We start from the raw sequence: 23124 nt of genomic DNA on the forward strand, positions 1-23124 counted from the left end.
TGTCGTGTGTGGTTCACTAGGTGTGGTTTTCCGAACCAGGTCGTAAGGAGGGCGTCATCCCGCGGCGTAGTGTTTTCACCTTGTGTGCGGCAATCTGGAAGGCGAGATGTCGGGGTAATGGCCAGCGGGGGGTGGGGAGGAGCGGAGCTGGTAGAGCTACGCACTGCACTGCTTTTGGACCTTCAACAACGCAGTAGTTGGCGATCTTGTGCGGTAGCTCTTGCAATGGGGTCAATTCGTCGAGGTGGCTCAGGGTCTGGCTTTGACTGGAAGCGCGCCGGTCCGTTGACCCAGTGATGTCTATGAAGTTCGTCATGGCGACACTCTTATTCCCGTGCTTCCGTTTTCATAATCTGGTGTTAGATCTCATCGATGCTGTATGGTGGAAATATAAAGGTCTTGTCCGGTGTTGCACGCGTCAACGTCAAAGACAGTGCTCCCCGCGGGCGCTAGACTCTCGAGAGCTGGAGAATAAAGATGATGAACAAATGTGTAACAAGCACGGAGGCTGCTGGGGTCGACAGACATGCCGTCTCCAGCCAACACCAGGCTAGGAGACAGTCCTGACTATCGAAACGAACAGGTTGTAATGTAATGCCTGTATCCGTCTGTTTACCGCCCAGAGGGTAGATCAACCTCCTGACTGTTCGAAACCCGGGAGTCAGTCGTACCCTAGCCAGCACATCAGCCTTACAGATGCGCTTGCATCTCACGAACATGATCAGTCAAGTGATCCCTATCCGGTCAACGCTCCCTACTCGTATGTATAGCCCTACCATATACCCCAACGCCACCCTGCGCGCGTACTCAACAACCTCACCGCCTGCAGTCCACCACGCAGCCCAAGTATCGAATAAGCACGTCGTCTCCCCGCCGCTCAATGGGAAGCTCTCCCGCTCCCATGCTGCACGCCACAATCGGAGTGCCTCTGCTTCGCTGTACAGCACCCTTGCAGCCGATAGATCGGCAACCAGGACAAAGGGCCTCGAGTATCGTGCCGTGGTGTTTCAGCGCACCTCGCGCTTCAAGGAAAAGTACCCAGACGGACGAGAATAGCATAGCATAGCCTTTGCATGTATGTTTATCAAAACAAAAGTTACAAAACGAATCCGGCCGTTGCTCGTGACGACGTGTCCACGCGGGGGCCGGCCGGCTGCATGGCGCGAGTGGTGCGGTGTGTAATCCTCCGTGTTATCCACTCGCCCCCGCGAGTCTACATACCGTATGGAGATACCGCTCCGCAGCGTGATCATAATGCCTGTCCCGAGGTACGAGGGCAGTGGTAGCTATGCGCCGGGGCGGGCAGGTGGCGGAGCGGGGACAGGTGAGGCTGAGGAGGCGCACGGCCCAGCGTGGAGAAGAACGAAGGTCATCTGCGCGCGCGCATCGAGCTAGCAGTGCCAGCGCATCACCGCGATATCACCGGCTCTGGGAGAGGCGTCGGCGCAGCCAGGCACCCGCCAGGGATGAGGTTTGTGGTGGGCGGCGTGTGACATGGGAGCAGGGAAGTACAAAGGAGAGATGAGATGAGAGGGATGCGTTGGGTTGATGGGGGCTGGGCTGAGTTGAGTCGAGTCCGGGGTAGTCTGGGCGATGAGACGAGACGAGACGAGGCGGGAGATGCCATGATGTGATGCGATGGGATGGCATGGCATGGCATGGGCTGGGGAAGAGCGTCGTGGCTCCGCGTCGGTCAGGTGCGCGGCAAACCTGGAGACGGACGGGGACTGGCACAGGTGAGAACTTAGAAGGGAAGCAAGGCGCCTCCCGCCAGGCGTGCCGTATCTCGTCACCCTCTCTGACCTAACAGCGACATCTTACTCGCCTCGCCGGTTGCGTAGTCATGTCTCGCGTGCTGCGACGACGAGCCTTCTCCATCCAGCCAGTGCTTGCTTCAAGACAGGTCCAACTTGTGAACGCAAGCGCCTGACTCATAAGGCTGAACGCGCTGCACCTCTCGAGTCTCGAGCGGCGATCACAACATGCACGGAGCGCTGCGCAATGCGAAACACTCTCACGAGGGCAGCCAGCGTCAATCTCTACGTGACGTGACATGTCCATCCAGGCACGCTCACAGGGCAGGCAGCGCGGGCGACGGCGCACAGGAAGCCGGCCCGAGGGAACTTCCCACCGTGTCGAGCCTGTGCGCAGACATGCCATGCCCTCATCGGCTCCATCCATCCACCTGCGCGAAGTGCCGACCCGCGGGCCAGCCACGAACCGAGACATGCCCATCACCACGATAGAGTGACACAACGAGCACCTGCGGCAGATGCGGAAACAATGCAGTGAAGCCGGCAGTCTGAGTCTGAGCTGCTCGCACTGCTCACAGCGTGCTTGCGCCAGTGGCCCGAGCTACAGCACAACATGCATAAGCGCCTCTCACACACCCATTTCGAGGCACGCTTCAGAAGAGCGGTAAGAGGCCTGCCAAACACAGCCTGTTCGCCCATCCCCCCTTGCGTTTGTTGGGAGGTGAGTCCCCGGGTGCCGTCATCTAGAGCAGAAGGTGAGGTGGGGGTCGTGCATCCTCTCACCGGCAGTAGCTCTAATTTAGTATCAATTCACGTTGCCATCACTATCGCCGTCACTGCAATGGGAAGGAACCATGTGCGCAATCATGTGTAAACTGTCCGCTTTTACGGCATTAGCTAGCTAAGCCCATTACCTGCTCTCCCTCCCATGAGGTAATGCTATCGTCGTCTGTACCCTGGATCCTAGGGTATACTGACCCCACCGGGCCAATGATAAAAGTACAATGCAGGTAATAGTACAGACAGGTGCATGCAGCGTGGGTCGACGTACAAGCCAGACCCAGACACCCAGGCGTGAGCCTTGACATATCTTGTAGCCGAAAGAACCGCCCGTTGTCCGACGTCATGAAGAGAAGGAAGGAAACTCGTAGCCTCGTAGGCATACTCAATGCCCTATGGTATCAAAAGGTTTTTGGGGAACATTACCCGCGCGTGGCCGTCCAGAAAACCTGACGGACGGCCCAGCATATAGAAATCCCCCCCAAAAAAAAACGCCAGTGCCCGAATGCTGCTCCATAATGCCGCTGAATGTGCAGTTGGTGAAAGAAAAGGCCACTCTACCATCCCTTCTGATGGTACTCTTGGAGGCCTTGGTCGAAGTAATCGTTATACGAGTTGTTTTTAGCTGCTTCCCGGTGAGTGGCAGCCTTGATCAAGTTGTTTTGATGCGCTTGCGCTTGTAAACCCTTGAAGTCGTTGGTCGTCGCAGCTCGGCGCATTGCTGGCATAGACACTGCGCTCTGAGCTCGTTTGTTCACCGCATTGGTGGTAGCGTTCTTCTGCTGTCTCTCCCACAAAAGATTTGAGCGTAACGATGCAGTCAGCTCCGTCTGCAGCATATTACGACGCGTAGTGCGCGGTGAGAGCGCCGGAGGGTGTGCATTGGTGGTAGTCATGATGATGGGCTTTGACCGTGTGACCTGTTGCCTCATCATGAGACCGGTGTCTTCTTGGGGTGAGTTGCCGGTAGATGGCCCATTGGGAGTAGAGGTGCGAGAGCGTCGAATCGCGGGTGTAGAGCGAGATGCTGCGTTCTGGAGGGCTTGGGCGCGGTCTCCCCTGGTGCATCATCGTGGTAAGTAGGGAACGGCGTGAGACAAGGTTGGGCTTGGAATCGACTCGTTGGAACATGGGCCTCTCGTCCACACTGGCGACCGCGCTGTCGTCGTTGTCGTCTTCCCACTCCCCGTCTGAATCCTCTTCCTCGATCGCATTGTCGTCGGAGTCTACTTCAGATTCGCTTTCGATCGCCTCTTCGCTCTCCTCGGAGGTGACGTCGTGGATCATACGGGTGGTCACTTGGTTGTTGAAGGACAGGTTCTTGCGGACGAGGCCGGCCTTGTGGATACTATCGGAGAGCGAGCTACGCTTTGCGAGTGAGTAGGCCTCGAGAGAGCTGCTGTTGTCCTCGTCGGACGAACCGCCTAGGGTAAATACGGGTGCCTTCTTTCGTACCGGCTCAGCCTTGGAAGGGGGCGGCTTGGAGATGAAGCTGGATTTGAGGATCGGTGTAGGGTTCAGGTTAGTGCTGGATCGGACAGAGGTAGATATCCTGCTCGGATCGAAACCATGGACGACGCTGTGAGCGCTAAGATCGGTAGAGGTGCTGACATCCGAGCCCACCGTCGGGCTCATTGGGTCGCTACCCATAGCGGTGGCAACTGTCGAAGTAGATGACTCAGGAATCATACGGGCAGTCGGAGGCGGCGAAGAGGGGCGAGGCGTGGTGATGGTCTCTTCTACGGGTTTTCTCGGCGTTTCCTGCGCAATGGGCTGGGCGAGCTGTGGCGGTAGCGGCGAGAGCGGCGAGAGAGCCTTCTTCTCCTGGATGGAGTTTACGACCTTCTCCAGGTCGATTGGAGCAATGTGCTTGCCGCGGGCCTGGCTGGTGGCAGAATCGTAGCGGCGTAGATCCGGTCGCGATGACGAGTTGGAGCGGGTCGTCGCAGTGGTGGCACTCTCTGCTGCAGAGTCGTCGGAAGCTATGCTCGAGGAGAGCTCTGGCACTTCGTCTACAGCGTTTTTGGACTCAAACGACCACCGCGAGGAGGCTAGGTTATCGGGCTGGCAGCAGAAGGTTTCTCTCGACCAGACTCTCCATGCCTGCATCATTGTCAACGGCTGTCTCAGATGGCTTGCGCCTCGCAGGGCGACTCACCATGTTTTCGTAGCGCTTGCCGTCCTCCATGGCTGGGGAGCACTGTTTGAAGACTAGAAGCAGCGTGTCAGTGGCAGGCAAAGGACGCGCCGAAGAAGCCCACATACCAGACCACAGGCCGAACAGGTTCTCGGCATTGCGCGTCTCGATGGTGTGCACGGAGCCGTGCTCGACGCGCACAATGGGGCGCGTAGCGTGCAGAGGCATGTTTGCGTGGGGCGCCGTGATTGCGGCGGGCGTCGTGGCTATGATGTGTTGTTGGGGGGGTGCGTCCGCTTTCGTCGACGTCGACGAGATTGCGTCAGGGAGATCGGCTGCGGGCTCGACGATCAAGCGCCTGGCTGCTACCGGGCGGCGACGCACATAGAGAAGAATGTCGAGGATATAGGTGTGTATGGACGTGCGTGTTGTTGTGAGCGACCTTGGGAAGGTGCAGCGGGCGGGCAGGGCAGGTGCAGGTCCGCGGTGGAGTGGTGCAGCAGCAGTGTATATAGTATCCAGAATGGCAGACCCACGAAGCGAGCAGGTCGGGGCGATAATAAATGGTGGGCACGCCCTGGACCGCCTACAGGCCCAAAAGAGATGGCCCGTCCCTACGGAAGACCCCCTGTCACCATAAACGCCTCATGCCGCCAGGCCCAGCTCCTTGTAGGCCGGAGCTCGCCCGATGACTGCCCTTTAGCAATGCTACCACAAGTACATGCCGCTAGCAACGCCCACTCGCCGACGCAAAGCCTTCAGTATTGCCAATTGCCAGCGGCCAGCCAACGCCCGTCGAGCGTCTTTCCTGCCTCGTGTCGCTCAGCCGCCGAAGTGCGTGCAGCATCACACTCAGACTCGCGCCCATCCCGGGCGCTCGCCACCGCTTTCTGACCGTCTCCGCGTGGCTGCCCATGCGCATCGCACCCCTGCTCGACTGTTGGCTCTCAAACGTCTGGGCGTGGGGAGAGGCAGCACATGATGACCACCTGTCCGAGCGCGATCCTTTCCAGAACCGCCGGGGCACACGGGCTGACTCGCTGAGACGCTGCCAGACTACCAGGACCAGGCCTTGCAGCTCGTGCTGACTGCCCGTCGCCGACGACCATGTCTTTGTGCCATCGTGCCATCCTGACCATGCTCCTGCTCTCTCTCTGAGGGCATGAGGGCACTTCCGAGCGTGTGCAGCACCATGCCGAAGTCGACCCCGGCGTTAGCATCGTGGACGCAGCGGGCCCGGTCCTTGTCCATCCATCCCAGAGCGTTACCGGTAATCTTGCAGTGTCAGTCGCCTGAGTCAGCGTATCGTAAACAATCCGTCTTCATGTGACCTCGGCGGCGCGAGTCCAGCCGCGCTTTTGCTTCATCCGGCATCCCTGCGTCTGCTAGCCAGATGGGTCGTCCACGGTCGCCTCGTCGGCAGTACTCGACACTGCCGGGCTAGCTACACCGGGCCCTGGATCGTGAGCCCTGCGCCTGCTGCCCAGCGTCTCGCACACTCCAGGCCCGTCATTGCTCAAACGGCTCCTCGACAAGCGCCTCCCTACTTTGGCCCGACCCGCGAGCCTCGTTCTCAGCTGTCACGATGCATCTCTCCGTTTAGGGTGCTAAACGAAACGCTCCGCTCGCAGCGTGAGGCGTCACATGGTCCTCTGTTTTTTCCGCCGCCGCCGGCCAAAAACAACAGCCTCTGCGCGTGCCGGTGACACCCTGCTTTGGGAAGGCCGCTTTCGCCACTGCCTCGACCAGAAGATACTCCGCTCGGCCAGTTCCAGTCGCAGCAGCGGAGACTTCGTTTTGCCCTCTGAACCCTCGAAGCAGGCTTGAAGCGGCAAAGGGACGAATAGCACCCTCATCATCTTCCGCATGAGCACGCCTCGCACGTCCTAGCCTACCGTCCTGACTCTTGCAGCATGCCATTGTTGGCCAGGTTCCAGAGCTGGACATCATCGCGACATCTAGCCATCTCTGCGCTGTCCTTGCCAAGCCCTGCCTGCGATCGTCACAGATCCAGATCGAGAGTTACCTTCGTGCCTGATTGCCATCAACTTGTTACTCGCGACAAAGTAAACGTGTTACGTCGACTGTCTACAAGTCGGTCGCTCGAGGTCATCTGCGTTCCTGCGTCGAATCACCATGCCGCACAAGTCTCATGTGCAACCGTCCCTCTTCCCTACATGCGGCGTGATAGCCGGTTTCATGCGTTGTACAATTCAAGATCACGACCTACCGCCAATACTTGCGGTACAGCGTGGCATTCGACCCGTTGTCTCTCCCCGTGCATTTGACGATCGCTACCATGTTCCAGGCTCAAAGTTCCTGAACATGAGGCCTCCACCACGCGCCATGCCAAAATTACACAACGCATCTATCCACGGCAATGTCACGTTCACTTTTACTCCATCTCTGCGATATGACCAAGGGCGGTTTGAACTTCGCGGCTCCCGTGTACCAGAGCTCGTGACAAGTCAAAGACTTGCTGCCTTGTTTCACGGACCGACAATCCGGTACAACAATCGAGTGCCATCTTCCCCACAATCCCACAAATACCCGGGCTGGACACCTTCCACCACAGCCCCAGGCGCTGTCGTTCTGTCGAGGCCAAGCCACATCCACCCCTCAATTTCAGCCAGTCGCGGGCGCCTGCGTGACGAATGGGAGCGTAGGGCTGCTGTCTACGAAAATCCCCGTCTTCCCATCTGACCTCAGTCCAATGTCTCAAAACGAGCGCGTCGCATTGCCGTATCCCACATGTTGCAGACTTATATTCGGTGCTCCAATCTGAGCTCGTACAAATCTTCATTCGATCCCAAGAGAGCCGATACGCATGCATGCAAGATCAAAGGATATTTCAGTGGAGCACCCTTCTCTTCTAGTCACTTTCTATCCATCCTTGCCGCCGGAGATCCCGTTTGTCTCAGAGATCAGCACGTATCAAAGACAAGAAGAGCGGCGTCTTCAGCTACAAAGGCCAATCCGAAGGTAGGACAGCCACGATGGAGCTTTGGCGTAGAACAAACGACTTTGCTTTGTGCAACCCAGCCAGCAAAGCACGCAAGCGGAGCACAGGATGACTTTCCACCACTCAGTACAATGTGCATCCCAAATGCTCCCGGTCGGAGTCTTTCACATCTGCCGGGCCAGCAGGAACTCTGCACCATACAGATGTGAGTTCGATATCCGTACAACTTCATGGAAGATGCTATCGCTGCATCGTAAGAAGCTTGGTTGCTGCGTGGCGTCAGCAATGTTTGCTTTTCCTGTCTCATACGACGTGGCTTGTAATAAATCTTTCAGCCAAAGAATACGAACGCGGTGCTCATCTCACCCGCATCAGGATTTGCTTGGATGGACGGGAGCAACACTGATCCCGGGGACGGTACGCTTCTGGACTCATCCTGGACGCAACGGGCCGTGCAAAAGAGGCCTCGCAGAAGGTACATCGGTACATGTACGCTACGCAAATGCTGGCGCAGCCTGAGCGTCACCAAGATGCAGAACTACTGCTAGTATGCGTTCCCAGACCTAAACCCTACGCACGGTATGTTACGTCACACGGTTCTGAGAAATGGAAAGGCTCCGCCTTCGAAGCAGTACTCTGGATGTCACCCCGCGAAGCTGGCAGCTGAGCATGGGGAGCACAGCGCACCCACGAAGGCGGCGTGAGCGTGTGCCACACCACCGGACACTTGGCTCCGCGCGTGTACCCGGCATTGTGGTTCTGGCGTTCTGCTTGACCGCTTCGGGAACGGGTCTCTGGCGAGCCTGCCGCTGCACGAATCGCGTGGCTATCGTCTTGGGGCCCATCACCAATCGCGGGACTCCAAGGTGGCATGCGTCCACGGCTCCCCTCCTACGCGGGGGCTCCCTTCATTCCCGTTGTTCTCCCGTCAGAACCGTACCGCAACGCGCTTGCTGTTAGGTTGGGTGTCATCAAATGGAGCTTCGGTTGCACAGTGAAACCGTTTCCTTCACCGCACATCTTACAGCACACAGCTCATCTCAGGCTCCTTGGATGCAAGTTGATCACAGTACTGCGGAGCGTTTCACTTCAGCGCAGGTCGAAGCGGCCTCGGTGCTGTATTGAGAAAGCCTCGCGCATGCATCTACCGAAGTTAGGCGGCCGTTGCCAAATGAGGACCCAGCCTCCCTTGCCCAGGTGGGATGAGATCCTTCCGTTCACGTCCATCTCCGAGCTTCTGACTCTTTAGTGCGCGGGGGGAAGACGATGCTGACTTCCGCGGTTTCTTCTTTCATCCTTGATTGCTGACGATTCGTGTTGGAGATTTGGAAGCCATGACTCTCGCAATTAAGCGCTTCGCTTGAACGCCTAAAAGAACAATGTCGCGGCATCGCGGAGGGCTTCCGACGCAATGCAATTAGCACGTTCCCATGCCACAGCCTCGGGCGCTCGACCCCCATTGCTCGCGTGGCCGCGAGCGCCAAGGATCGTCGGCTGCCCGTATCGGGAGCCACCAAGCACACACAGGCAGCAAGTCGATTCCGCTTTCATGGCTCCGGGACGACCCACCTGAAGCACTCAAACATTGCATCCGCAGGCCATTCTGAGCACTGTTCAGCCCGTGCGCGCAATTGACTCGATATATTTGCTAAGGATGAACACGACTAAAACGAACGCGGGCGTTGAGGCCAATGGGGTCAGACAAGGAGCATCTCGCTTCCGGACAGCATAGAAGATGCCCACGTGCTGGGGGTTTTTGTTTTTCGTTTGTCCGTGATTGCTGGGACCAAGCCCGAATCTTTCTTCTGTCGCGGAGTAAGCGACGAGCCAACAACATCCCTCGAGATTCATGTTGCATTTCAGGGTTGTGTGCTCATGTGCTCATGTCTGTGCGTTGTGGAGAACGCGACGGCTCCAGCTATCCATCCCCCACGTGCTTATCGCTGCCCAGCAACCATTTCCACGAACCGCAGGTGGGGTACAACGTGTTCTCCGACACGGCTCGCGTCTTGAACCTTCACCACTAACATGTGCTCGGGACAAGAACGTGGGATGGTTATCCTTCGCCGACCTCCACCAGTACCTGCTACAGCCTTACCTTCCTATTCCTTCAATCCCTAGGCTTGGATTGGAAGCTCGCACGCCGCTGCGGTAGTAGCGGAGATACGACAATGCTTCGAGAAGGTCCTGCCGTGCGGCGACGGACTTTCTCGTTCTGGCCATTTACGGGGACATATCAGGACCCCATGCCAGAGGCGGTCAACACCCTCAAGGTTTCACCAGCAAGAATTCGTTGACAGTCGGAAGCCACATCTTTCAATACGTTGAATAACTTCCAATTATCGCGCTGTTTTTGGCGTTGGTGACACTGCGTGCTTACCAGTCAGATGGACAGCTCGTGCTAGATCCTGTGTCTTCTTGTATGCACGTCTTCTCGAAGGGTTTCAGATCGGCAGTTTATTTCAACGTCCGCAGGGTGGCAGGGTGGTCAGCGTTGAGGCTTGCGCTGCGCTTCGATATTAATTGCGACGACCAACGGCCAGCATAGCCTACGCTTACAGGCTGTCATTACGGAGTACCAAACCATCGGATCAGCCTCAGCTGCCTTGTCACACGAAACATACACGAACTGCTGCATCATCTTGCAGCCTACCGTTCGGTTTTCTCGAGTGTGAAACCGAACGGTGCTCAAGGGTCTGCTCGATCTGGCAGTGCGGTGAACGCCCCAACACCTGGTTCTCCGACGAACTTACCGTTCGCTGCGGTCAGCGGTTCTCAGTTGTCAATACAACAGGCCAGTTCACTTGTTATAGATAGTAATGCTTGGGTCAGCAACTAAATCCTTCAAGAAACCTCCCTGCCTCGTCATTCCTGTCATCTGATCGCCCACGGCCCGAGTAATGAAGTTTTCGGCCCATCCCGCACTCACTAATCGCTTCCGAGCCGAATCTCTCCTCCTCGGTCAGGGTAAATTATCCATTTCAACCGGCCAAATCTCGCCATCCCGTCCGCAACGCCTAGAGTATTCGTCTCCGACGCTCTCTTTCAAGACCTTTCGCTTTCTAGGCATCACTGAGCTGGGTCACGCCAGCCAGTGGTGACTTTGACGCACGACTTGAGACCAGGAATAACTTCCTCATGCCCGTAGCCACCTCCACCTGCGGTCTCATCCATCCAAGTTCCATAACAGACCCCATCAGTCTCATGCCGTGCGGTCCCACATCAGCACGCTCGGCCAAGCTTCGCCCATACCGGCAGCATTCCGTCTCCTCCGTTCCCACAACCCCAGATTGTCCGCATCACTCCCCAGTCTAGCGTCCCCCTCCTCGGTGCATCGACCTTCACCGTCTCATGTTATCCCTGATCATCACGATCACATGCCACGACCATCGGTGAGATGGTACTGATTTGCGATACATTGCTTACCTTTCCATCGAGTCTAACTGTATACCTGCTAAGCACCGAAGAAACGGTGAGGGCCGAGGCGAACATCCATCGTGTCGACCCGTTCACGGTTCCTCACCCACTTCCCCAAGTCCCTGGTCTGGTGGTGCTTGTGCTTAGCTTACGGGGCGGAAGCCCCCAACCTTGGTGCAACGTGGAGCGCCCTAGCCAGCAACTACCGACATCAGCCTTTTGGCCGCAACGAGGCAACTGTGGATGTGCAGTCACGCGGTCAAACTGTCTTGCCCTACGCCTTCTCCGCGTTTCCGGAGGTCTCGTCTGCAATCAACATTGTCCTTCTTGGGATTGATTCGCAGCCAGGATCGGCGCATTGCATCCTACTATGTATGTTTCCGTCCGCGATACGTGCTCAATGGCCATCATATCAACCATGTGAACTCGGCAGGTACACACATCCACATACCCGGGCTGCGTACGTTCCGCTTAAATCTACAAACTTTCTCGATCCTACACTCGTATGCGAGCAGGCGTTGAGCATGAATTTCTGGTAAATCAAGCAAACGAGATGCTCCCATAGGCCGGTTAAAGCTCGATTAATGTCGTAACCGAGGGTAAACGCTCGAACGCCTCTCGCACCGCGTAAAAGGTCCAGAGGCGCCATCGCACGCTGACGGCCTGCACGCAGAAAAACCCTCCATATCGTCGTACGTATGCGGCGACGTACCCTTAGCCGGGAACATGTGCAGGGTAACGTGATTGATCGGTGAGGACCGCGCCGCGGCCCGCAGCTACCGCGCATCCTCCTTCGGCGCACAGTCATCGCCGAGGCGTAGTATGGTAAGATTGAGGATCATCACCACCTCCCCCATTCACGAGTGCACAGCATAGCGCGGAAACGGCCAGATACTCGGTGATTTCCTCAAACATCGCCAGCTTCGTCTTCGGAACCAGTTCTGCATTCCGCCCTTCAGATACGCGTTGTGGTACGGTGGTGGTAGTGATTATCCCTCCAATCGACGCGTAGACGTTCCATCCTTCACCATGCAGCCATCTATCTATCTCGCGCGAACGGACTTGCGCGCAGCACCACCCTCGACGGTCCCCCCTGCGCGAGCCTCGCTATACATACTCTTCTGATGGTGTCTACAAGGTATGCATCCTCTCAACGCGCTCTTCTGACCCGGCGCGCGCTCGGGGTCCGAGACGCTGGGTCGAACGTTCGGCGACGTACCTCCTTTCCATGCTGGGATGTGTGCAGCCGACGGAGGGGGCGGGGCCGCTCGACAGGACAAGGGGACGATTGTCCTTGTGGTGATGGGAGGTTGGGATGCGAGATTGTAGCTGGCATGTGCATGTGCGCGTACCTGGCTGCATGCATGCATACATGCGCGTGCCGTACCGCCTCGCTCGCAGGGCAGGGCAGAGCATCCTGCCTCAGGCGGGGCGGATATGTATGTGACACTCGCGATTTGATACTGACTGGACTGCGCGTATTGTAGGACTTTACAGATCGAGCGTTGTCCAGATAAGGTAATTGCATTGGCTCCGCGGGCTTGAAGGAGCGTGTAGTGTCGTTGATGCACGATTGCGGAACGCACTGGTTTTGTCTTGGACGGCACATGCGCAATGAGAAAGTGCATTTCAGGAGCCTTGGGGGCGCGGACGGATAGGACTGCCCGAGATGCAATGAGTGTGCATGCATTAGATGGACGTCACATGAAGGAATTGACAGTGGCAGTGTTCAGTCCTTGGGTAATACGTCCGTGGGGGCGGCGAACGAGTGAATGGTGAACGAATGTTGTGCATTTCTAATCTAGGGTTGACTTTCCGTCACAAAGTAGTAGTTCAGTTCGTACAGAGCCCTGTGTAGAGAACACTCTTTGGGGCCGTGGCAGCGGTGGCCCCGACAGACACTGCGTGAGTGATTGATCTCCGTGTAGGCACTTTGGGCATACGCTATCAGGGGGGTTGGTATATTATACGTTTTACAAGTATCCTGCCACGGATATGTGACTCTACATCGGACTGCTAATGCCTTGTGCGGGCGAGCTTTGTATCCATGCAAAAGGTAGTCAGGCTCTCAATCACGCTATCCATCTACTCCTCGTCTTCATCCTCCTCACTCCATCCCCGGCGTCTTCTATTCAAGTTCCAGATCCTACCCGGCAGAAACGGATCATTTTTCTTCCGCAGCGTGTCATGAGCTAGCCTTTGACCATTCTTTACTAGAGCTATATCATCTAAGTGAATCGCTATTGTTAGTACTAGCTGGGCAGCGTTCGGTCGTTGCTTAGCACTATGCCTACACGCGCAGATACAAAGTCAGTATCAGTCAGAATAGCGGGGATAAGTATGACGTTCCATGTCTGGAACATGTCCACTTCGTACCTAGGTATGACTTACCGCGAGCAGTCCTTGACAAGGTCTTCAAGCCAGCTAGTATACGCAGGAAGATCATCTCGGGGGTCCAAGTGCTTCTGCATATAATCATGGGTTGGGTACTCGTCATCCAAGTGTGGATCATCATTTGCGATCGCTTCGTGAAGCTTCCTCCGCAGCCACTTTAGACCGACTTTATCTCTAGTAGAGAAGAAACCACGTTTGCTATTCATCAAGTCCCAGATCACGCCGGCGAGGCTCCAAATATCCGTCTTGGTTGTTATAGGGTCTACATCGGGGTAGCCATCGTCTTCGAAATGTTCCTGGAGGAAGAAAATCTGTCATTCAAACGTTGCTTACGTGTGGATAGCGCGCAGGATGTTACTTACTGGTGCGATATAGCCGTTCGTTCCTCCTCCTCGATAATTACCAAAATTCGTCATGGTGGCACAGTCGAAATCTGCAAGAACCGGTCGAGGATAATCGTCGGGGTTTGCGGGGGCCATCAGGAAGATGTTCTTGGTTACGGCGTTAATATGCTTGGAAACAGAAAGGTGTGATGGCATATCCATGCTGCAACTTACATGAGGTTTTATATCGCGGTGTATCATCCATCCGTCAACGTCCCCCTTATTAGAGCCGTTAATATTTTTCTTGCCTTCTACTTCCTCTTTTCCATCCATATGCTCTTTCTTAGTATATAGAACGTACAGAGCGATGGAGATAGCATGGAAAACGTGCCAGATGAAAGCCTCTGGTATCTTCATCCTGTTCACCAAGTTAGCGGATGTATCTCTTCCACCACCGTGTTTGTCATTTTCGCATGAAGTACTTGTTACTCACGAGTCAGTATCTTGAAGCTTGTCGTTCTCCCACGAATACTCAAACAGGACGTCAGACAAGTCCCCAAACTCGCAATAATCCGTGTACGACCTGATCCCCAGACGCTCTCTCGTCACCTCGGCTCCGTCAGGCGTGGTCCGCACATTCCCATTCTCGTCCGTCGGTCTGTACTCGTAAGCACTATCGGTCCAGTACCGCGGCTTGAGTATGTGATCGCACTTTGGAAGTCTGTCGACTCTCCGGTACTTGCGTTTCATCATGTCAACCTCCCTGTAAATACGGAAGGCGCTCCTATCGTTTGGGTCCGGCTCAATCAGCGGCACCTCCCAATCTGCGACCTTGACTACGACGCGCTACAACATATTAATCAATCGAGAGGCCCCGATTTCCGCATCAAAACACTTACATCGCGGACTCTGCCTGTGTCGTCTACACCGCTATACAGCCGAACAACAGACCAAAAACCATTGTCAGGCGCACTCTCCTCCCGATAATACCGCTGATACACCGTCTTCACAAAGCGGTACTCCAGTTCCTGCGCCCACGTCTCATTCACATCCGACCAGTCCTCGATCGACCCCGGCGAGTCAGGCTCCTCTACAACCTCCACTTCAACCGCCACTGCATCCGGCCGATTCGGATCTCTTCTCGCGGCCCGTATCCGCTCATGCCGTGAGCGCTCATCCAACGCGCGCCATTCTTTCATGACAAGAAAGGGATTGTTCCGCCACTTGTGCCTCCTGCGCGGGTGCCCTGCTATGCGCTGGTCTTCTGCGGCGTGCTTCCCGCGCGCGAAGACGAGGTACGCCCATTTTTCGTCGGGGCCGCCGCGGAGGGCGTCGTAGGCGCGGCGTTCGAGGCCGCCGAAGCGGTAGTCGCCTATGAGGGGGTCTGCCATTTTGGAAATTAGAATACAACGGTCGGTCAGTCAGTATTCAGTAACGATGGTCTCTCTTTTTCGTGGACGGTTTTGCATGCGATTGCGAGTTGTCGTCCGCGGGCTATATGCGCTCAGTAATGGTGATTGCGCGGAGAAGACAAAGGGTGGAGTTGTGAATGTGGCTCTTTGTTGGGGCTTTGTGTGAGTTGATGTGGCGTGTATGGTAGCGCACATGGGGAGGTTTTCTTTATCATTGTGGAGGGAGACAAACGGCTTTGAAGAGACGGATTTGGATGGCTTGCTGGGTGGCTTTGGAACTTCTGTGGTGCGAGACGAGTTGGAAACAGAGATTTCATTCTTTCAGGACAATGTGGATGGGATGCCGCGGTTCTGGACTGCCACTGGTTCTACGGACAAAGGTGTGGACATGAAGTGATGGGGATCATCACAGGCCGGGTTAGAGGGTTTTCTAGGTTCCTGTTGATGCATGAGGGAGAATGCAAAATGTGGGATGTTGTTGGCTGATGAGAAGATGATTTTTGCGTTCGTCGTCTGTGCTATACCAAGATCAACATGAGTGACATCTCTTCGCTATCCAACTCGATCAGCACTTTCGGAGCGGACGCCGCGTCGTAAAACTATTTGAAGTATCTGAAGCAACAGCTATACTTTGCGCCTTGGAATCGCTGCACAGCGTCTCGTGGCCCCACGACGTGCGCACCGGCCATGCTCATCGATTCTCCTCTCGTCGCACGAAGACCCGCATACACTGAGGCTACAAGTGATTCTGATTTTTACACTTCATACAATACGTGTTGTCATTCCGTACATACTGATATCTGTACAGTATCAATCTACTCTTTCTGCGCCCACCTCCTTCCCGCAATCCCGATCGCCCTCTTCTCAGCCTCGCTCCCCCCAACCGCCTCAATCCTCCCATCAAGCGCGATGTCCACCGGCGTGGTCTTCGTGATATACTGCACGAGCACCTCATCCTGCGTGTCCAAAGTCACGAATTCGCTCGTCGGCTCAAAGAAATTGTCGCCTCCGCCCGCGATAAAGTCGAGCGTGACATAGCGATACTCAGCCGCGTCGTCGAGCGTCGCGTTATTGACACTCGCGGAGACGAGCTGGCTGCCCACGGCTTGCGAAGGATCATATGTGATGCGCAAAGAGGACGAAATCTGCAAGAAGGACGTGACTTCTTTCCCATTCGTCTGCGACACTCCGGAGACAATACCCTCGAGGACCTTGCGCAGGTCCGCACCGGAGATAGTCAGCTCGACGATGGAATTGCCGAAGGGGAAGGAAGTCAAGACCTCGCCGCGCGTGATGTCTCCCGTGTCGATGGTCGCGCGGATACCGCCCGCATTGATGATGGCGAAGTCTACGTCCTCGCCTGCATCCTTGCGGTAGGTGTACATGGCATCGGCCATGAAGTCGCCGAGCAAGCATTCTTTCTGCTGGCATGTCGTCTGGTCGAGTTCAACGTTCGACACGCCGAGGACTTCCTTTGCGAATTCCTCGAAGGGCCCGCGCCACGCGTCGATTTGCGCCTGCAGTCCTTCGTCTTGCTTGGTCGTGTTGGTGAGGTGGATGGGCGCGCCGTGGTACGCGAGGATCTTGCCTGCCTCGTCGTACGTCACGTCGATGTAGCCGACGTACTCGCCCCAGCGGTACGCTGTCACGATGAAGACCTCGTCGCCATCCTTGTTCGTGGTGATAGTGGGGTAGGAGCCTTCGGCGCCGGTCATATTGCCGAGGAGAGTATGCGAGTGGCCGCCCATGATGAGCTGCAGACCGCTTGTTTGCGCAGCGAGTTCCTGGTCTTTGTCGTATCCGATGTGCGTGATGGCAGCGATCCGGGTGATGTTTGTGGTTGCTTTGATCTCGTCGATGGCATTTTGAACTGCTTCCACGGCACTGGAAAACGTGGTACCATTGCTGGGGTTCGAGATACTGGCGGTGTCTTCGGTCGTCACGCCGATGAGCGCGAGGCCCTTCTCCCAGAAAATGTGGTAGGGCTTAATCGTCTTGTTCAAGATCGCATTAGTTGAATGGATGTTGGCGGAGATGATGGGGATGTTGGTCAGGTTCTGCAGGAAGGCGCCTAGCTCTTCGTCGCCGCCATCGAACTCGTGGTTGCCCAAGGTCATGGCGTCAAAGCCGAGTTGGTTCATGGTCTCCGCGATCTTTTCTCCGCGGTAGTAGCTGTAGAACAGGGTGCCCTGGAATTCGTCGCCCACATTCAGCCAGAGGCTGTCGTTGTGGTTGGGCCGCTGAGTATCGATCACGTGCTTGACGCGCGAGTAACCGCCATAGCAGCCCCTGGCGGGGTTGGTACAGTCTGTTCCCGAGGAGCTGAACTCGTCCAGATGAGCGTGCACGTCATTGATATGGAAGAAGGCTACTACTGTCAGTGTATGCTATTTGGATCGTAGGTCGAGAGTTTAGGTTCCCAAATGCCCAAATGTTTGATGCGGTACTAAGCTGATGTTTCAAGCACTTACAGATATTGTAGTTCCCATCGCAGTCCAATCCACGTTTCATATGCCTCTTCGTAAACAGCACTTCCTCCTTCGCCGTCGCGCTCGCCAAGCCCAGCGCCGAGAGCGCAATCAACGATGCCTTCATCACGCTGCCCTTCATTATTGCACGCTTCACGAGGCTCAAGGAATGTCAAGGATCGCAAAGATACGGAAGGAACCTTACGTCCCTACCTGCAGCCTTATATCGCTCCCTCAAGGTTCTCCGTGGCGGATCCCTCCGCGCGGGAAGTGGCTCCTGGCCTTGGCGTTTCCTGGGCATGTACCTTGGCTTCCGACACAGTTGCCTATCTGGGCAAAGAGTCTCTGACCTCCGATAGGAACTGGCCATTCAGGTGTACACGTGCGGAGGCTGGGGTGAAGTGCATGGACGCGTACCTGGAAGCCGGATACGAAGCTCTGAGACTATCGGGCCCCGGGTACTCCGAGGGACGGGTTCAACCTGACTTACACGTGGGGAGCTGCTATGGGGGCTGTTGATCGACCGAGAACGAATTCTATTGATTCTATAATAGAAAGAAGACGCATGGTGTTGGGATTCATGAGCGTGGTGGGGAAGGTGGCGGGAAATTTGAGATAGTGGGCCATGCCGTGGAGAACTTCAACGACGAAATAGTCAACTAGGCAGGAACGCAGTCAAATACACATGTTCAGTGGGAGATACGTCTAGAGCTCTCTTTAGTCGCTGGATGAGCTCTATGTTGATGCGGTTTTCCGGTCGTGGCCGAACGGTCAAGTTCGCTTCACATTAGTCGATACCTTTGTATCGTGGGGATGCGGAGTTGCCAGCGGTGTTTGAGTTCAGTTGTTGTGATCTAGGCATGTATTGCATCGGTAGTCTACATCAAATGAAACCTCTACGCGGCGGCCATAGTCGTCACGGGTGCGCCGCGAAGTGCCTTTCCTCGATAACGCGACCTAATGTCACGGATATGTTCGTCTAGTGCACTTTGGACTCTCAGCGATTTCTATGACAGTTTGCTGGAGCACGCGTTCGGCTTGATTGTTCAATGGCCTGATATCACACAACACTGATAATCAATAAAAGACCGCAACTCGCACGCCGTCCGGGGGTGACTCCTTGAGAAGAAAAAGATTAAGTGCTCTACATAGTCTCCTGGAACGAGTCCGAGCCCTGATCAGGCGCATCGTGTCCTTTGTGTGCGAGACATGGGAGTCTTGCGTGCGTTTGTTATCACCTTGGACAAGCATCTCCAGCAGATATACTTTTTTCCTGCACTTCACCTTTTTCTCATAGCTAGGTCTTGAAAAATTATCAACGACCATGATGGAGTGTAGTCATATTCCAAGTTGAGCTAGCAAGATGCTTCAGTCATCGGCGTGCTCCAGGGGCTGAGATCGTGACAAGTAGGCAAGACCATAAGTCATATCAATTTTGGGACCCCATACTGATATCTTAGTACATAGTAGCTACATAATGCGAGCACTTCATGGACTTTACGCGAACAATGTTTGACCAACTCTGTTGACGTAATATCCATCGTGTATGCGCCAGGACATCGCTATGTTACGCAACAATGCTATTACCACGCGTAGAATTTACCATCGCATAGCTTTCTTTATCTCCTGCAGCATCATTGATTTGTGTCTACATACCCTTTCAACTTTTCGGCACTGAACGCCGACGCACATTCACACTCACCTTCACCAGCCCCGCCCCGACGTCACAGTCGCACCCGCGCCTTCATTTCAACCGCAAAAATTTCTCGCGAATTATTTGCCAAGCTGGGCAACAGCACGTCACCACAGATAAAAAGCCTCGCCCGCCACTCTCCCTCGAACCGTCTCCACGTCTGCGCCCGACCGATAACTCCACCACCCGCCAGTACTTCGACGCCGCATCTGCGACAGTGAAGTGCTAGCTATCGTTGTGATCAGTTAGACATAAGCGCATTCTTGTTCCTCTATAGAGTTGAACACTCCCTCTGTTGCACACACCCTTTTACGTAGCCTCGTCTACAGGCTCATTTCAAAGATCGCTTCACAGGCGATGGATTCTCTCCACCAGCAAGTTTGGAATGTTTCGAAAGGGGAAAAGCGCAAGCGCCACGACATTGATTACGACGATGATCGGACACATATCAAGGTTTCCCGTCCGGTGAGTTGACTCCTTAACACGCTTTTATACTTGTACAATGCTGACTTTAACAGACCAACACGAAGCTCCCTGGCGGCCATTCGACTGCGAAGACCACGGATAGACAACTCTCGTCTTCGGTAACTGAGCAGGCGTTAACGCCTACGCCTGCTGCCGGTAAAGCTCGGAAGGATGCTACACTTCGCCGTGATCCACACACTCCTGCACCTCGTCCTGCTGCCAGCCATCAAGAATACACGGCCCCTACGAGGAATGTATTCACGGAGTATCACAGCATGCAGGCAGAGTTCCCTCCCACTCCACCTGAGACGCCGCCAGATTCCTCGAGCCGCGCTGGCAGCCGGCTACATCCGTTGCTTGACCTGTCGGTCACTAGCCCTTGGGAATTTGCCGAGGAGACTAGGAGGCTGGCTCGATTGCCCAAGCAAAGGAACGAATCTTTTGCCGAGAACCAGCGAATTGCAGGCGAGTGCGAGCGCGTGAAGAAGGAGCTCTCGGAGCAGGAAAAGCGCCACCAGAGGGAGCTCTTCGAGCAGGAACAACGCCACCAGAAGGAACTCTTCGAGCAGGAACAGCGCCACCAGAAGGAGCTTGCCGAGCAGCAAGAGCGATTGCAGAAGGAGCGCGACTCAGAGAAGGCAGAGTACAGCATCAAGCTCGAAGCTGTTGAGGAGGCACTTGCCGTTGAGCGACAGGCAAAGGAGAATCTGCAGAAGGAACTCACTTCGAAGCGCATCGCCATCAAGAATCTGGAAGAAACCCTCGCGACTGTCCAGCAAGAGAAGCAAAGCTTGAACAAAGCGCAAACACTGAAGTTTCAAGATCTCTCAAGCAAGCATGAGACAGCCCAAAAGGAGAAGCAGGACCTTTCGACCAAGCTTGCTACAGAGCGCAAAAAGAAGCAGGATCTCTCGAAGAAACTTGCTTCCGAGAACAAGAACAGCCAGTACCACGACGAACAGATCAAGAACGAAGTTCAGATCCAAACGTTCGAACTAGCCAAGCGTCATGTTCTGGTCGGTCTGCTTCGTCTTTACGCGGATGATATCGGCATCAGTGCCTTCACCTTGGAGAATACCGCTCCCTCGCTTCACCAGAAGTTCTTTGATCTGATTGATGGCTGCATTTCCTACCAGGAGCTCACATTCCACATTCAAAACTACTTCGAGGAGCATCCCGAGGAGTATGCCAAGATCTATGGTGATGGGAACGGCGCTGTCACAGTGGGCAACAACTCCAACCCAGAGACTCAAAGCAACATCGTTCAGTCTCTAGGCCCCGTATATGGTACAGGCTCATGGGCTCAGCCTGCTCAAGGTCCTATGCCTGGAGCACAAGCTCCTTCCGGCGCAAGTTCATGGACTTCGGGTTCTAACTCGCAGCAGCCTTCGCAGACTTTCGCTCCAGGGTCTCAAGCTCCAGGTCCCTTTGCACGGCAGCCTTTCCAAATCCGGGATACGGCGGACCAGCCAGAGGACATGGATGTTGACAACAATGTGGTATCGCAGAGTGGGTTCTCTCAGCCTCAGTCTTCTCAGTTCCCGTTCTCGAATCCTTCTGGGTTCCCATCATCTGAAGCTCAGGCACAAGATGCGCAATCAAACTCCATGAGAGTTATCGAGACCCCGGGCCAGCCCAAGATCTGCGCGTATATCCTTCATAAAGGAGGCTGCAATAAGGCGCATTGCAAATTTAGCCATCCTGGTGAAGCCAGATTTCCTATACAAGTAGAGACGATCAACAACCTGGTTGAAGTTGTCTATACGAAACACCCCAGTATGGATCGGGAAATCTCTAGCTACCATAACGCTATCGTCTGGATCTTTCAGAATGCTTTGCAAGCTTCCTTGACCCGCGCCAACAGGATCATCTTTCTAAAGATGATGGAGTGGCACATCGAGACAAAGCTCACCCACATGATCGATGATGCTACGCCAGAAGAAATCTCCCGCTCAAGCCTACCAGCAGACGAACTGGTTGCCATCGCCTCCGGCCTCGACGCGTGGTTCGGCAAAGAGTTCAACATGCCAGAAGACCTTGCAACGATTCCTCCCGTATTACGCATTCTCGATGGTATGATCAGCGATAAGAGCAAGAAGTTTGGAAAGATGCCTTCGTCGCACACAAAGGCTTCTGTTTCTCCCACCGAGACCCTTGAGCAAGACCTTGACGACATCCTCCATGGAACGACGGGTTTCCGATCTTCGCGCCCCCAGCCACGGAATTCGCAGCAGTCACGTTCTACCAACTCCAACACTCAGGGCTTTCGCCAATCGTCTGGATTCCCGGCTCCTCCAGGTAGGACGACCGTCGCGGACCCTGGCTCGAAGCTTCTCCAAGATCTGAACGGTATCCTCGGCGCTGAGACTGAGACTCAATCTTCCAACCGCCGAGCGAATAGGTCTCAACGGTCTGGCAATCCTACCCGTGGTGGCTCCAATAGTTTTCCGCCTCGCCACCCGCAGTCTTCGCTGAACCGTACCTCATTCGGAACTCGCGGTGGTGCTCACCTCTCTCGTCCTGGCAATCGGTTCAATCAAAATGACAACTCCGTTTTAAGCAGGGGCAATGGCTCACGTATCGATACGCACGCCCACCGGCAACCTCCACGAGGACCTCGCGGGCAGTCGTTTCCTGCTACACCGGAGGGCAACTTCTATGCCCAGTCTCGCCAGCAGAACGCTACTCGTAGAATGAATGGGAACCCGGTGCGTAATTCAGATCTTCTGAGAATGAGTATATAGATGTACTGACACAATTGACAGAGCCAGTCGCGTGGATTTCATAACGCCACAGACAACTCCATTGTTCGACACATGTGGGCTGGCTAAGTCCTGAAGGACTTGCGCGCCTTCTCTAATTTCAATCTCCATTCGCATTTTCTGTCTGTAATTGTTATGGGGGCTTTTCTAGCTTGTACTTGTCTTTCTTCATTTCTTTCCATTGTATCTTTAGCTTTTTTTCAGACTTCCCGCCCCGGATGGTTGCCCAGAATTACCCAGGATCACCCAGGATCACCCAGGATCACCACCATAGACAGCAAACCAGGATGCCACTCAGGATACCACTCAGGATACCACTCGGGATGCCACTCAGGATGCCACTCGGGATGCCACTCAGGATACCACTCAGGATACCACCCAGGAACCCATGCCAGGAGCCTCAAGCAGGATCTGAGTTACATGCTACCGAGACCCACTGAGGAGAGAGTGCACGCTCGAATCTTTGGGTTGGCGCTTAAAAGCTAGGAGGGAACGCCTATGCTTGAGAGCTGCTGTTCGGTGGACATAAAACTCCGTGACTTTCTTTACATCTTCTT

General features: G+C 55.1%; 4 protein-coding genes across 4 annotated transcripts; 1 reads left to right on the plus strand and 3 right to left on the minus strand.

Annotated features, from left to right (window-relative positions):
* Positions 1-3091: 3091 nt before the first annotated feature.
* N0V89_008000 (uncharacterized protein) lies at positions 3092-4899 on the minus strand (the record flags this gene model as incomplete). Its single annotated transcript, XM_056216759.1, has 4 exons — positions 3092-3593; positions 3664-4637; positions 4693-4745; positions 4800-4899. 4 exons carry the CDS (start codon positions 4897-4899, stop codon positions 3092-3094), a joined length of 1629 nt encoding a protein of 542 aa, XP_056068315.1.
* An 8538-nt stretch (positions 4900-13437) lies between these two features.
* On the minus strand, positions 13438-15158 carry N0V89_008001 (uncharacterized protein; the record flags this gene model as incomplete). The annotated part of the gene is made up of 4 exons (XM_056216760.1): positions 13438-13755; positions 13807-14185; positions 14261-14613; positions 14667-15158. 4 exons carry the CDS (start codon positions 15156-15158, stop codon positions 13438-13440), a joined length of 1542 nt encoding a protein of 513 aa, XP_056068316.1.
* An 836-nt stretch (positions 15159-15994) lies between these two features.
* On the minus strand, positions 15995-17789 carry N0V89_008002 (uncharacterized protein; the record flags this gene model as incomplete). The annotated part of the gene is made up of 2 exons (XM_056216761.1): positions 15995-17547; positions 17651-17789. The coding sequence occupies 2 exons, from the start codon at positions 17787-17789 to the stop codon at positions 15995-15997; spliced, it is 1692 nt and encodes a 563-aa protein (XP_056068317.1).
* A 1908-nt stretch (positions 17790-19697) lies between these two features.
* Positions 19698-22549, plus strand: N0V89_008003 (uncharacterized protein; the record flags this gene model as incomplete). The annotated part of the gene is made up of 2 exons (XM_056216762.1): positions 19698-19805; positions 19859-22549. The coding sequence occupies 2 exons, from the start codon at positions 19698-19700 to the stop codon at positions 22547-22549; spliced, it is 2799 nt and encodes a 932-aa protein (XP_056068318.1).
* Positions 22550-23124: the final 575 nt, after the last annotated feature.

This window comes from Didymosphaeria variabile (genome assembly GCF_027946475.1).
Source record: "Didymosphaeria variabile strain IMI 356815 chromosome Unknown scaffold_6, whole genome shotgun sequence".
NCBI lineage: Eukaryota > Fungi > Ascomycota > Dothideomycetes > Pleosporales > Didymosphaeriaceae > Didymosphaeria > Didymosphaeria variabile.